At 41.0% G+C, this 15,380-nt stretch overlaps 1 protein-coding gene across 1 annotated transcript in view; it reads right to left on the reverse strand.

Moving 5' to 3' along the window:
• Positions 1–3,701: 3,701 nt before the first annotated feature.
• Positions 3,702–15,380, reverse strand: part of LOC139199989 (F-BAR and double SH3 domains protein 2-like) — a 57,677-nt gene continuing 45,998 nt past the window's right edge. Inside the window, exons 13-21 of the mRNA XM_070829211.1 lie at positions 14,119–14,208; positions 13,748–13,810; positions 8,830–8,964; positions 8,513–8,596; positions 8,132–8,309; positions 6,866–7,086; positions 5,336–5,528; positions 5,113–5,207; positions 3,702–4,089 (exon numbers count right to left, since the gene is read on the reverse strand). Of these exons, the coding sequence (XP_070685312.1) occupies positions 3,997–4,089; positions 5,113–5,207; positions 5,336–5,528; positions 6,866–7,086; positions 8,132–8,309; positions 8,513–8,596; positions 8,830–8,964; positions 13,748–13,810; positions 14,119–14,208 (1,152 nt within the window). The 3' untranslated portion in view covers positions 3,702–3,996. The remainder of the gene's footprint in view (positions 4,090–5,112; positions 5,208–5,335; positions 5,529–6,865; positions 7,087–8,131; positions 8,310–8,512; positions 8,597–8,829; positions 8,965–13,747; positions 13,811–14,118; positions 14,209–15,380) is intronic.

The following is a 15,380-nucleotide window of genomic DNA, read 5'->3' on the forward strand; positions in this document are numbered from 1 at the left end:
CATTTGTACACAATAAATACAAACTTTGTTTTTTTTTGTACAGCCAATAATAATATGCAGAGAGACTTTTGCACCTGTTCTCATTATTGTCACTATGGCAACAGTCTGTGAAGGGAGAGAAAGCTCGTTGTTCCACCGATAGCAGCAGCCGAGCAGCTGCTCCAAATCAAAGGATGAAAAATAAAAGAATTATATAACACATAAAAACCCAAAACAGGCCCATACCAAATAATTCAACACTGTAGCGGACCAAAGGGACTGATTAAAAGGGAAAATGATCGTGTTCAAAGTGGCAACTGGCAACAAAAAGTCATACATTTTTCATTTGGTAGATAGAGCGTTTATGGTGGGAAGTTCTGTGGGACGCTGCTGTAAACCAGAAGCTTCAAAAGTAGTTTGAAAACCCTTTAAAATAAGAGCGTTTGCTGTTCAAGTCGCCCTGACCGCGCTGTTACAAAGTCATACAGCCGTAAAGGAGCAGAGGTCTGGACCTGAAACTGTAACTTATTCCAGCATGCTTCACTTTGTTAAGTGTGGATGCTACACAACATGTTCCTAAAAGTTTTTGCAAAAAAAAAGAAAGATTTATTAAGCATCTTCTTCATTTCACACATTGCATTGCTTTTCTTAATCTGACGTAATTCATCTTGCAGCGAGGAAAACAATCAATTTGAGCTCAGATCACTTGACTTGACTTGAGAGGACTTTCTTTCTCTTCTTAGGAGAAGTCTAAAGCTGTGCCCCAACTCCATACTACATACTAATACTGTACAGTATGTACTTTATACTGACCTTCATACGTCACACTGTTCTTGCTGAAAGTATGCTAGAAACTAAAATACTTCACATTCTCATACTAACAGCAAATGTGCTATGATACTGCAACTTAGGAGCATGACTTATAATACAACAGAGAGAGAGAAACACAGATTGAATAATTTATTTTCATCTCTCTTTTTTCTTATGTGTTGGATTTAAAAATTTTAAAATCAGGTCAATTTAGTATCAATATTAACATCTTTGAGTTTTATTCTGAAGTGTACTCAGTGTGAACGCTCTCCGAAATCAAACTCTGGTTAAAATGTAGGAAGGAACTGTGACACATCTTCACATCTCAAACACAGATCTGATCAAAAGTCCTCCTCTCCCCTTTAAACAGTCACACACCCAAACAGCCTCTCAAGACCAAAAAAAACCCACATTCTCTCCAAGTCTTCATTCAAAACATCCCTTATTGTAATCATGTTTTTTTTGTTGTTGTTTTTCATTATATAAGTTAAGGAAAACACCAAATTACATTGTCTTTTCATCTCTTTTAAAGAGTGGGGAAGTTATTAAAAAAAATCATCAGTCACACTGAAATAAAGAGGATCCACCGCAGAATCAGAATGAAAAGAAAAGATTCATCAGAGTCTTTTCTGTCGGTTCTGATGCTACGTTAAGGTACTGCTACTGTCCAGGGAAGGTACAAATAAATAAAAGTGCTACGCTGCCCGTTAGGCAAGGAGTTTTAAAGGCTTGAAGGGTATTTAAGGGGGATGATTTATTCACTTTGAGTAAAAAAAACACAAAAGAATTGTACTTAGCTCGTTTTGAATGTCATTTGCTAATTCTGTCCATTTAGCAGGATGTGTTTGTTTTATATATGATGTTTATTTTTCATTTCTGCTACATGAAACATGAGGATGATGCCAAATTGGAGATGTAAAAGGTTAATTCATTTTTTATGAATGTTTTCTCTGCTGTATTTAAAAACCAGACTCACATAGTGATGTCATGGAGTTGCTTGGCAAGACAACAGAGAAAAATAATCTGTGCGAATGTGACACATGTCAATAAACAAGGATATAATGTTATAGGTGAACAAAATCAGTGTGAGAGCAGATATGATCTGTGGGGATAAAAGCTATACAGTTCATCCTGTAATGAATAAAAACTCCTGACCGCAAGTATGTGTCCGTAACATCTCAATTAAATCTTCTCTTTGTCACCACACGGTGAATACCGACAATTTCAGTGCCGCTGAAAGCACCACCGGCCTCCTCCTGAGCCAATCAGTGACACAAGCAGGGTCACAGAATGAGAGATGATATAGCAATGTGTGCGTAATATAATGCAGCTGTATGTGTGTATATGATTCACACCGACTGCCAATGGACAGAACAGACATGAGAGAAAAGAGGTAGAGAAAGAAAGGACGGACGGGAAGAGAGGTGGAGATAAGAGCAGAGGGGAGGATCCAGCCTCCTTTTTCTCTCTTGTTCTGTCATCCTCTCCTTCCCTCTCCTCTTTCATCTCTCCTTCATTACTGTATTTACAATGCCCTTTCAGGATAAGATGAGGATAAAACTTCCACTACATATCAGACATGGTATTCCATTCAGCTGAGTTAGTCTATATGAAACGCTGTGCATAACATTCCTATGACAACAGTAATGTACTGTACTAATACACATTGAGTACGTATGATGATTAGGACTATATATGGCGAGGGAAGGGCTGGCGAGGGGAGGGGGACACTGTGTCCACACACACCACCCAGTTTGTCTGTCCGTAACCCCCAAATGCAATCCAAACCATGTTTAGCAAGTTTTATAATGAATCACTCTCGTCAAGCTTACTTTTTAGACCGCAGACCCTCAAACTATAGTAAAAGCTATCAGATAAGTCAAAAATATTACTTATGAATGTATTAAATTAAAACTTAATTTATCTTACTCTTCTATTTATCTTTCACTCTCTTATTTCATTTTTCAACATATCTATTTTGGCATGCATTTGAGCATTCATCTATTTGTGTTTTTGCTACCAAACTGAAGCTGACTTGTGGCATAAAACTACACCAACTAATGTTCATCAGCAATATATTGTACTGCCGTAACACCTGTGTGCAAACTCTTGTAATGCTAGCTTTTTTAGCCAGCAAGCTGCGCTACTTTAAAGTTCCCAGACTTCAGAGACGTGCTTCTATCTTTATAACTTTAACTGCATCTTCACTCACGATTTCGCTTGGCATTTAGACATTTTGTAGATGTAATTTAATGTCAAATGACAAATTAATTCACAAATGTAGCTAGCTAGCTTTGTTAGCAGACTCAAATGCATCTATCAGCAGAGTTTATACAGAGTAAATGCAGTACAGTATGTGTGTGATTAACATTACATGCGCTGCCTATTGTAGCTTTATAGACAGTTAGCTTCAGCTGGGTAGCTAGCTGAAAAGGCTGGTGCTCAGTGTGTTTAACCACCAGTCTGTTCAGTTCACGCTAGCTGGCTACATTGACTTCTGCATTGCTCCAAATATATGCAGCTTCCTAATTCTAATATGTAATATGGGAATAAGGGAAACTGAAAATGTGGTGAGTAAAAGGAAATGATTAAAGGGATAAAATATGAAGCTCAGTTATATTTTTGACTTGTCTCATAACTCTTTACTACAATTTGTCAGTTATTATTTGTTAGTAAGTGGAAAAAGTGACATTTCTCACACAGAGTGGTCTCCTTGTGTAGAGAGATAAACCACAGTATCTTTAAGTAAGCTTAACAAGATAAAAGAAAACTTGCAAAAACCCATCATTAACTTTCCCTCACGCTCCCCCTCTCAACACATTTTTCCTCTTCTTCCTCTTCTTCAGTGTGTTTGCTGCCCGATGAGGTGAAGTTTTAAGGCAAGAATGGAAGGACGGGGAAGGGCGAAGAGGGACGTGGGGGCGGCTACTGCTGCACCTCATTAAGAAGCTAATACGGAGATTATTTAATTTGATACTCTGCCATTATCCTCTCTCTCTGCTCTCCTCCTCCGCTCGAGAGTGAGAGAAGACGCGGAGAGGCCGGGGGCGTCGGACATGGTTCACTTCAGTTAGTCTTCATCACTGTATTAAGATGACTTCAGTTCAGAGCAGTTGCAGTTCGGTTCCCCAGCCTGTAGGATATGTATGTCTGTCATCTGGATTTATTTTTTATGTCTCTATAACCGCCCGCCAGTTTGTCTGCCTGTCACACCAGTGTGATCTCCACCTCCTCCGTCTTGTCGCTTTTCTCCTGCTGTCGGCGGGGGTGCTGTTTGGGTGGAGGAGGAGCAGCTCGCACCTGCAGCGGTGAATGAAAGCATAATACTTAGCATAAAAAAAGGCAAAGTGAGGAAAACTATTGTCAAGGCAATAACAGAGATGGCCTACTTTTTTCTATTTGACAAACAGCATCATATTCATTTCCTGCTGTGGGACACAAAGCTTTATCTCAGAAAAGTAAAGAATATTTATTCTCTACTTGTAATATTTATGAAAAAGGAAACAAAAAGAGAACCATTTGCTGTACCATAACAGTTTGTGTTAAAGTTAAAGTTAAGGTTTCATATATATGCATATGCAACTAACAGTTATTTTCCTTATCGATTAATCTGTTTGGTGTATAAAACAACAGAAACTAATGCCAGTTATAGTTTCCTAAAGCCCAAGGTGGCATCTGCTATTTCTGTCCGACTATTAGTCCAAAACCCAAAGATATCCAGTTTATTATCGCATAAGAAAAACACACGTTTTTACTTGAAAACTGCCTTAATTAATTACTAAAAATAGTTGCCAACCAAGTTTCTGTCAACTGACTTATTGATTCATGGACTAATCAGTTGTGTTACATACTAGTGTTACATACACAGTTTTTCTGTAATCCACTTAATAAACTTGACAAAACGCTGGACTGAGAGCAACTCAGTTTGTGAAATGAAATGAAATAAAACACAAAATAACCACAATGCTCTTTCTACTAAAAAACATTTTCCCTAAAAAACAAATCTTGATCTCCTGATCTAGAGATCAGAGACTAAAAACACAGAACAATGGCACAGATAACCTTGCAGGGCACAAGTCTGTCATATATTTCATGAAATATATTGTATTAGCAAACTGCAACAGGTGTAAACATCACAAATCAACTCCTCAACTAAAATTTCATAACAGAAGATGATTTTTCTTTGTGAATCTGAAAACATATATAGAAAGGATCTTTGTTCGGACCCATCAAACTAGTCATTATAGTTTATCATCATAACATGTCAAAAAACATAAACATCTGACACACAAAACACACATCTTGAATGATGTTTATACTAACAGGTCGTAGTTTGCCTGGTCCTCCTTCGGGGGTGAATCGCAGTGGCTGAGTCTGAGGAAATCCTGGAGACACTGGACTCCTGCCAGAGCTTTGATCTGCGGAGAGAGAGGGAGGGAGGGAGAGATTTCTACATACTCAAAGCAAAAAGCCACAATGACCTCCTCTCAATTAATTCAGTTACGTGCAGTTACGTGCAAACCTTTTCTGTGTGCCTGTGTCTTACTGTGGGTGGATAGCGGTCCCTTGTGAGACGAGGCAGGCTGCGGAGGCTTGTGCTCCCCATTGAGTGCGGTGGAGGGTGAGCGTGGGAGGGGAGGCGGAGTGGAGGTCTCGGGGCTGGTGAAAGGGCTGATGGGAGGTTGGTCATAGAGTGGAAGAGGTGGCAGAGATGATGGCAGCTTCAGAGATGGCGAAATCTAGAGAAAGGGACAGAAACATATCCCTGAAAAGCAGAGCTGAAATAGAGGCTGGAGACACCTTGGCACCCTTCATGGAAGAAAGAATTTCCTGTGGCATTCCTTACAGCCATGATAAAATTGTATCAACACATGATACTGTATTTGATACTGAGCCATTTGCAAGACAGCATTAAGGAGAACTTACTACGAAGCCACAGCTTCAGTACAAGGCTAACTGGATGACACTATCAATGCAGTCGCAGATTAATAAGGCACAAATCAAAGCCTCATAAATATCTGAGAAATCGCTCATTTATCCATCCTTAAGGCCCCACTGGAGGAAAAGCACAAGCTATAAAAACAATATGGTCACTTCATAAAGGCAATAGGACTAACCTAACCTTTAATGTAAGGTCCAATATTCACTCTCCTTTTTATGTTACTGTCCCTTCCAACTCCTCAAGGAAACATCTGTCGCTTTAGCTGCTAAATACTCTGCTCTGCTGTGTTCACCATCTTACTTAACTTTGCGTGTCTACGGTTTGGTGCTGGTCTGGTGGTGTACAGTGGAGCTGTGACAGTGAACCAAACTGTTGCAGGCTGTTAAGCCAAGTAACATTCAATTTAATGATGCTAAATTGCTCCGGGAGCTGAGGGCAGCTGCAGTCTAGTGACAATTTTGTTTGGGTTTGTCACTAGAAGCAAACCCTTTCATATTATAGTCATTTCATCCACTGTTAATGTGAAAGTATTTATATAATGATATATACTGATAGGGCAGCATTAGGATTTAGTCTTTAGGAATACTGTAAGGAATATCTTACAGTATGACAGACATGTTGCTACTTAACTTAACTGTTTCTGTGGCCGCAACCAGCAGGATTCATGTTTTTATTACCTTATCTTGCACACATACCACTTATGGGACTGTAAGAGTTGTTGTGGTGTGTGTTATGCCTACAGGCTTGTAGGAAGGGAGAGGCTGTATCCTTCCTGTTGCTGAACCTCTAATAGACCACCACTCTGTGCCACAGATAAGACCTCTTTCTGAGATTGCAGCACTGCGTTTTTATCAGAGCGCTGCAGAAACACAGCAGTTCTGATCCACTGTTTGTGAACTCTGCCCTGCTGATAGATCAACTGGACAACAGCCAGGAAGGGAGGGGAGAGGGGGGAACAGTCGACTACTATCTACCCTGGTATTTCTGCCCTGAGGAAAGACTGATTAGACCACATGTTAAGCTCTTCAAAAGTGTCTCCATTTTAAGTTATATGTGTCTAACATCACTCATGCCACCAAAACGTAATATTTGTGTTACTTGTGATACCGCATTATCATCACGCATCCACATTACCTGTATGTCACCCGCCCCTCCGCCGCTGGACTCCCCGTTCTCAGTGAAATCTTCTACCAGCACGGAGGGGAAGACGCCCACCCGTCCGTTGAGCTCCCCCTCCCAGAAGCCGTCATCTGTCTGTGTGTCGCGGCTCAATAGGCGGATCACCGCTCCCTCAGAAAAGGACAATTCCTCATCTGCCTGGCCCTCGTAATCATAAAGTGCGCGGACATATATCACTGCGGAGAGAAGGGAAGACAAAGAGAGAGAGAAAGCAATAAGAGATACACAGTGGCAATAATTATTCTTGGGGAAATGTAGTTCCTCCTCTGACTGGTCCTCATTGTCGTAATGAGAATAGTGCACACACCGCTGGAGAGAGGGAGATACAGAGAAGACAGAGAGACGTAACTGTAATAATAATTAGGTGTCAGAATTTCCTTATGTGGCTGCTCCAAGAATCCAGGTACAGCAGACACATAGAATTAGACAGAGACTTGGAGAAAGGCAGAATAGATGCAAAGAAAGTTAGAAGAAGAAAGGAAGAATTAAGAATGAAAATGACTGTTCAAGACTCAAAGCAATAATGACAATTTAGTGTTGCTTTCCTGAGGCTGTTTCAGCATCCTGGTCGGGGTGCAGTGAAAATGTTTAACCAATTAGGCACCAATGTGAGATGTTTTCTTATGAAGTTATGTCAGTCAGATCGGTGCAGCCCAACAAGCCTGGTAAACATTTGTTCAAGCCAAAAAATATACACACTCCAGTGTGCATCTTGACAAATAATTTTACTTCTGGAACTGATTAACTTTCTGATTGCGTGTGGACGTTCAGTATCCATAGTGTGTATGTGTTTACAACTACTAGGGTTGCAGAAAATAAGGTGGGGGCACAAAAAGAGCTGTTTGTGATAAAGCTCAGTTCTCACCATTTTTATTTAACTGGTCTGTAATTTTAGCTGCTGGTGTTTGGTTCTTGCCTTGCTCATGTTTCCATTTCTTTTACCTTGTTCTACTCAGCACTTGTAGACGACACACATGCTTATTCTAATAACACTCTGCTTTGCAAAGTGAGAGTTGTTTACAGCTGTATTCTGAGCAAATCCAGAGGAGCAGTAAAGAGAAAAATAACTTAATCCGTTGCACATAATAACCTCATTATGGGAGGGAAAAAAGCTAATTTACACTGGTACAACTGGAAATAGCTTGTTTTACCGAAACTCTGCACATGCAGTTAAATTATTTCAAGACTAATTTACCATTACTTGGTCTGCAGCATACTCACTGTTTGTGTCTCCATTGATGCAGCCGGAGTGCAGCTCTGGCTCGGTGGAATTGGAAGAGGTGTGTGATCGTGCATCGAGTGTAGCCAGAGACTGGAGCATGCTCAGCAGACTGTTGGAGGTCGGAAACTGCAGGTATTTCTCTGGGACGTAGCCGACTTGACCTGTCTTATTGCGAGCCTGGAAAACACACACCCATACACACATGCACACACAATGAAGCACATTCACAAAGATGATGTGAAAACACACACGAGAGGAGAAAATTGATCACAATCAGGCAAGGCTGTGGAACCAAACAGAGAACATAACACAGAGCTCATCAGATAATGCTTCTGCTGTTGTCGGTGTAATTCACATGTGTTTGTGTGTGTGTTGTGCACCTTGACCCAGTCCTCCATGTCTCCATCCTCAATGACCTCCAACATCTCCTGTTCATCAATCGTTAACTCATCCGGCTGAGAAGCCTGCGGGAGAAAGAGGTAGTGGGAATAAGCGAGAGATTAGTAGAGAAATGGGGTTAAAAATCGACTCTTGACGATATATGTAACCTTTCCTAGTCTCAGTGCATACATAGATGCATGTGACTGTGTGTGATATTGTGTGTTGCGGCTGAACACGTAGCTGCAGACATCTGATATGTGTAGGTGTGTGACCACGTAACTGCGGAGGGTAACTGTGCGTGTGTGTTGGTTTATACCTTGTACGAGTACAGGACTTTGCAGGTTAGCGGGTAGTTTCGGAGTGTTCCCGAGGGACTGGAGCTGCTGTCGTCAAAAACCTCCATATTCTCTTCGCACTCCTCTCCCTCCTCACGCTCCAAGTCCACTGTGCCCTTTAACACACAAACACAGCCAGATAAAGTGAAAACCTCTGATAACTACAACACAAGGACAAATAAGAAAAGCTCCATTCACCTCGAAAGCTCCAGAGTGGAAAAAAAAACACTTGCTGCAATCAAGATCAAATACACAAAATGTTGTTGAGTTAACCTTTCACTAACTTCACATGATAGTCATAATACTCAAAAATAGTTTGCCTAGAAAGATGCAGTTCAACACACTATAAAAAACTAATTTTTACACAACCTTCTGGCTCCAACTCCTGGTATTCCAACATGATGCCCGGTTAAGTGACTTGTTATGTTTTTCTACCTCTGCCTCTGTTGGCTGGCATCTACAGCTCCCATCCTTTTTGTTCTCTCCCATTAACATTCACCACCTGTTCACCACCTCTGCCTGTTGCACACCTGCTATGTTGTTATCCGAACTTCTCCTTCCATCACCTCCTGCGTACTTGTCCGCCAGTTGCAAAGTATCTCAATTTAACTGAGACAAACTTTCTCTTGTTACCTTTTCCCCTCTCCCTGTGTGTTTGCACCCCGTGCTAGTGTCACAATTCAATCTACAGCAATGCTTACCTGCTCTTCCTGCCTGAGTTTCTCTGTCCTGCTCAGTGTGGGTACTACAGCTTTTAGAGACAGGTGTAGAGGGACTAATGTTTCATGTGATCCAGCCCCTCCCTCCTTTGTTCCATGACAATTTCACTGGCTTATATGAAGGTCATGTGATCTAGCTGGTAGAAAGCTCCATCACACAGAGCAAGCTGAGCTGGCCATGCACAATAGTGAGTGTATGTGTGTGGTGTGTGTTTGTGTGTGTGTGTTTATCCATTCCTAAGTCATTGTGTTTAGTCATCAGATTTCTGTTGACACAGTAAACTCTGCACCAGTGCAGAACAAAACAGATGTGTGTTTTTCTGTAAGAGTTGATTTCCCAAGACTGTATTCCCTGGGGAAATAATAACCTCCTGCTGTGTTCCTAAGGTATTCCCAAACAAAAATGAACGCACTGTTATCAAAGCTCTCCACTGGGAGTGTAGAGCCTTAACAACCCTTAACAGTGGAAATATAATTTTCACTTAACACTTAGCACTAAACACAAATTAAAGACGAGACAGACAGGAATTTGGTCATAAACCAAAGTCGTAGACAACTAAAAAATGTAACCTGACATGAATGACATGACATGCATCAAATTTCATGGTAATCCATTCTGTAGATGTGCAGAAATCTTCCTAGAACCAAAGTCAACTTGCTAATGTCGCCACAGGAAAAGTCAGGAGATTTCCACTTGGATTCATCCTCTGGAGACCGTGAATGTTTGCACAAAATTTTGCGGTACACCCAATAATTGCTGAGGTGTTTCTGTTAACAGAAAGTACTGTACATGCTGCATACACTACTGTTTTTTGTTCCATTGTGGGATTTTCATATGGTAATACATAATGTGCAAGTTACACACTCAGAATACATATGCTCAATCTGAGTGCAGTGGAAACCGCTAATAGTGATCACAGTTACAGTAATATACAGATCAAAAAGCTTTGGACAAAATAATTCCATACAAATGCTGTATAATTTTTAATACAATAATTTGCTCATAGTAGTCCACTTAAAGTGTTCAGTTTTTTTTTTTTCCAGTTCCATATTTTGCGATTTAGCTCCATGTTGGCTCCATGTTTGTTATCTCTTATCCATTTTACTGCATTGATTTAAAAGTACAATGCGCTACCTCAGGACCAGTTACATTGCATCCCTTAAATAAAATGCCCAGCATGTATTTCAGCAATAACCCAATACAATTTCACCAAAAATACACCTCAGTGTGTGCACCAACTGTACAGCTGAGATACAGACCAGTGGCTGATTTTATTGGTCCTGGAGGTAATAACTGTGAAAGTGATATTGTAATGAAGGCATGGGCTGCCTGAGGGACTTGAGGGTTCATGGGGTACAGTACTTCATAGTCATATTAATAAAGTTGAGTGGAATGAAAGAAGGGCAGAGGGAAGTGTGTGCTCCTGAGTGTGTTTTCCTGTGCTTTACTTTGCAGATTATTATTCACCATCCATCCATCCATTCTTCTCTCTGACGCACTGGTCACTTCTTGATCTCTCCCTAATCAGTAAACCGCTGTTAACAATCCCTCCTACTGTTTTTCTCCCCATCAACATTTCCTTTGTTGCACCTTGTTATTGTAATCCCTGTTTCTTTGCCGCGGCAGTCTCTTAAGGCTCCAGTACACAATAAAATCAAAGACTGTTGAACGGCTGTCAAATGCCTGAATACTCAATGTGCCTCCTGGTCTGTTCTTTCAATGATGCCCACGCCAGATGGAGGAGTTTTCAGCAAGTCTAGCCTCAAACTGATCTTGTAAATGAGACAAGAGAGAGTTGAAGGAAAACCATTAATAAACACGTGCCCAATGGACACATAAATAAAATCCAAAGATTCACATAACATTTCCAGCTGCTGGCAGGCAGGATCTGAAATTAGTGCCCACTACCAGCTAAATGTGGGCAGCTTGTTGTTGGTAAAATAGTCACGCCATCCGCCACTTTGGTGAACAGGGAAAACGCACAACATAAAGGCCCATTTAGTAAAGTCAGCGAATGATTGGACAGTGCTGCACATTTGAAAGTGCCTCATAACTGCTATATAAAAGCAACGCTATTGGTGGCAGACTGACCAGTACACCAAATTCTAAACAATAACCATCAATGTAAAGAACTACAGAAATATACACACGTTCACTCGTTACTGTTAGACCTAACCACTGCTACTGAGCTATGGCACCTGGACAATGTACTGTCATGTTTCATGGACAGGGTGAAAGGGAGCAAATCTTGTCTCTTGGCCTGGGACAAATCATCAAATCTAAACACAGTTGTTTGTTTTGGTCGCCAATTCTTATACATTTTACAGTGTTCTGTATTCTTCTATATTCACTGCAGTTTTTCCCAGCCCCCCTGTCTCTCTCACCTCTGCATCCAATTTTACTTCAGAATTATCACTCTGCCGCTACTCCCTCCTCTCCTCTCCCCAACATCACACCGCCTCTTCTTTTTCTCAGCTGGCTCCCTCGCCTTCTTCTCTTGCTCTTCTGTTATTGTCCCTCCAACAGTCCCTCTTTCACTGCACAACTCCGTCTATCATCCCTCCCTCTTTCCATTTATCTCCTCCTTAGGTGGCTCCCTCACTCTCCAGACTTTCTCTCACGTTCTCACACTCGGTGTCTGTCTCTCTTTCTCTCGGGTGTTAGCTGCGAGCTGCAGTATCATGTGAGCAGAGTGTCAAGTGCTTCCAATGGAGCAGACAGACTATGTTTAGTCCCGCTGACACGCACGCACGCGCGCGCGCACACACACACACTTAGATGTACAATCTCCTCCCCATATACCTGATGGTGAGAAAGAAACGTACAATCAGATGCACAAACACAAATGCACATAAATATCCATAACTCACACACATCCAGTTTAAGCCAAGGACACGCAATATATGACTGCATTATTGAGTGTACATAATTAAAGGCTAGATTAAGTTTGGTATGTGAGTGTTATCAAGTCTAATTTTAAGGAAAAATATCGACTAAACATTTATCAATCAACCAATCATTTATTTGAATTTTGGTGAAATAATATAGCATCCCACCCCTTGCCAACCCGTCTTAACATGTTCTTGTTTGTTTAATTTATATAAAAACATCAACAGCTTTAGACGTGCTGGTAGCTGTTTTGTGTTTTTTGTACAGATGCAGGCGAGCTGTTTCCCCTGTTTCCAGTCTTTGTTCAAAGCTAAGTTCCTGGCTCTAGCTGCATATTTAGTGTACAAACATGAGAGAGGAATCAGTTTTTCCTCATCTGACTTTCACCAAGAAGGGTCAAAATGTCAAACTTTTTGTTTTTGGTGGATCACCGTTCAGAGTAGGAAAAATGGCAATCAGCTGCTGCCAGTGTTGAGGGAAGGGGTATATGGAACTGCCTGGAGTCTCCCTCCTCTCCCCTGACATGCGTACAGTCTGTACTCACTCATAAACACAATGAAGCCATGAAAAGGTCAGTCTTTAGATCTGTACTCAGTTTACCTTGCCATTAAAGCAAGGAGTCATAATATGAAAGCTACAAGTTGACGAGGACTACATCAGCATTCTAGTGTGGAAGTGGGGCGTTTTAAGAGGCTGTAACTAGCATGACAGATGATTAGGCAGCAGGCCTGAGGTCAATTATCTTACAATTTACACCATTCAGGAAGTGATTTGTCAGGAGAACTGTTCTAGCTGGGTGGTTTTTACTTATAATGAAATAATAAAGAATGAAAAGTAGATGATCATGCGAAGGGTGCTTTAGAGTTTTTAGATTACTTTTCTGAATGTGCTTGTGCAGCGCAAAAAGAAAAATAGACAGACAGATGAGCCAAAAGAAGAAATATCACTAACATACAGTGACACAATTCAGTGGTCTGGTGATTTTCATTTGAAGGGAGTGAAAGAGGCCACCATGCATGCAACACAAACCAGCTTCGACTTATTCTGTGTGGTCAGAAGGGACTCTTCTATTTCTGATTTGTAGGTGTGAGATTTGCACTTTCCAGCCAAGTCAGAAACTACTGCACATCAATAATGCATGTACTTCTTGTATTTATGTATTAGTTGTTTATTAATTCCTCAAATGTTTTCAAATTTCACTGTTAAAGGGTGTGTTTTTGAAAACAGGACGAGTTCTGTTGGCTTGGCTAGAAAGCAGCAACGCATGCACAGTGAGGGGAGGTGTCTCACCGACAGTGAGGGATCGTGGGAAGTGTAGCTGGCCCAACGTTCATTCTCCAGCTCCTCCATCACCTACAGCATGCACAGAGAGAGTGGGGGGGGGGGTTTATACACATATTGCAAACAGGCACACGCTCATACACACATACGGCACCACACAAACTGGAGTTCATGCATGAAAGGATTTAAATACACACACACTCCAAGGAATGCACCCACAAACATGTATCACACACCGTTTCACACTGGCTTGAATGAAATAAGTCAGGCAAAGAGAAGTAGAAGCTTTCTTACACACAGACGTTCACACATACACACACACACACACACACACAGAGTAAAGCTACACATCTTCTCCAACACTCACAGACAAAACTCACCTGGTTCATGGCGCTCTTCAGCCAGGTATCCACAGCAACCCCCACTTGCCGCAGAAGATCCAACCGAGCCTCAGCTTTTAACTTTATTGTCTTTGGAGAGAGACGAGGTTGGGAATGTTAAAATCATCAATTACATTACTGGACTATGCAATTTTTCAAGCAGCAGTCTTAAAAAGAGCAATGTAGTCTTTATTTTTCATAAATTGGGTCCCATTTCATTTAAAACAGTCTCACTGCCCTAATTATGAAGTAAAAGTGCCCATATCACTAGAGTTCCCCTGCTGAGTAAGTGTTATGATGACTAATAGAAATGATGGACACATCTATGAAAATTTGAGGAGAACTTAATTCAAATTTAAATCAAAGGTCTCATCGTGGGTAAATAGTACAGGTAGGCCCCATATACCAGATATAAAACAGGTGTTAACCAGCATTATTACTAGGACGACAATGGTTGCAGTCAATTTTGTCTCAATGTTGCAGATTTCCTGCTTTAGTCTGTAGTGATAGAAACTAGCCGAAATAAACTAGAATAAGACAATATATTTTAGCCATGATGCTCAAACAAAACAAATGCAAAGCAATAACAGCATAATTAGCTGTTAGCAAACATCACTGTATACATGGGAGCCATTTCTGAGTGAGTTTTGAACTGATGCAGGGAGAAAGCCACCCAGTGAATCTGTGTACCAGGGCAAACAAATCAAAAAGAAACTGTCATAAACCTCTGTCAGTGCATATAGTACTATTTAATTAGACTACTCAAGGTGTCTGTTCAGCTGTATTAGATCACATGCAGCATAGTTCAGTTACAGAGTGAAGATGTGAACCAGATTAATCCCACAAAAAAGGTTGAATTTGTGTCATGCAGTCTCTTAAGAGGGAAATTCTCAAAACTTGCCGTACTTTCTTTTAATGAGCTGTGAACACTGGACGTGTTCTAAACATTTCCTAATGAGACAATATGATCAGGCTACAACCACCAGTAGGGAAACCCCTGAGATTTACCTCCAATCTGTCTCGCCTCCTCTACTCTCTTTCATCTCGGATCCTTTCTCTTTTTCCCTACCGTCTCTCACCGCTTTCATCAATTTCCTCTTTCATTACTCTCTTCTTTCCTTGCTCACCAATGCTGACAGAGCAGATTGATAGCTGATAGCTCCCTATCACAGACAAGACGGACAGACGCAGGCTGTCAAGACAGACTTTCCAGCTTTGATCAATAAAGACCTGAGCCCCTTAAGTGCATCCATTTTTTCCCT

The sequence above is a fragment of the Pempheris klunzingeri genome, chromosome 4 (assembly GCF_042242105.1).
Source record: "Pempheris klunzingeri isolate RE-2024b chromosome 4, fPemKlu1.hap1, whole genome shotgun sequence".
Taxonomy (NCBI): domain Eukaryota; kingdom Metazoa; phylum Chordata; class Actinopteri; order Acropomatiformes; family Pempheridae; genus Pempheris; species Pempheris klunzingeri.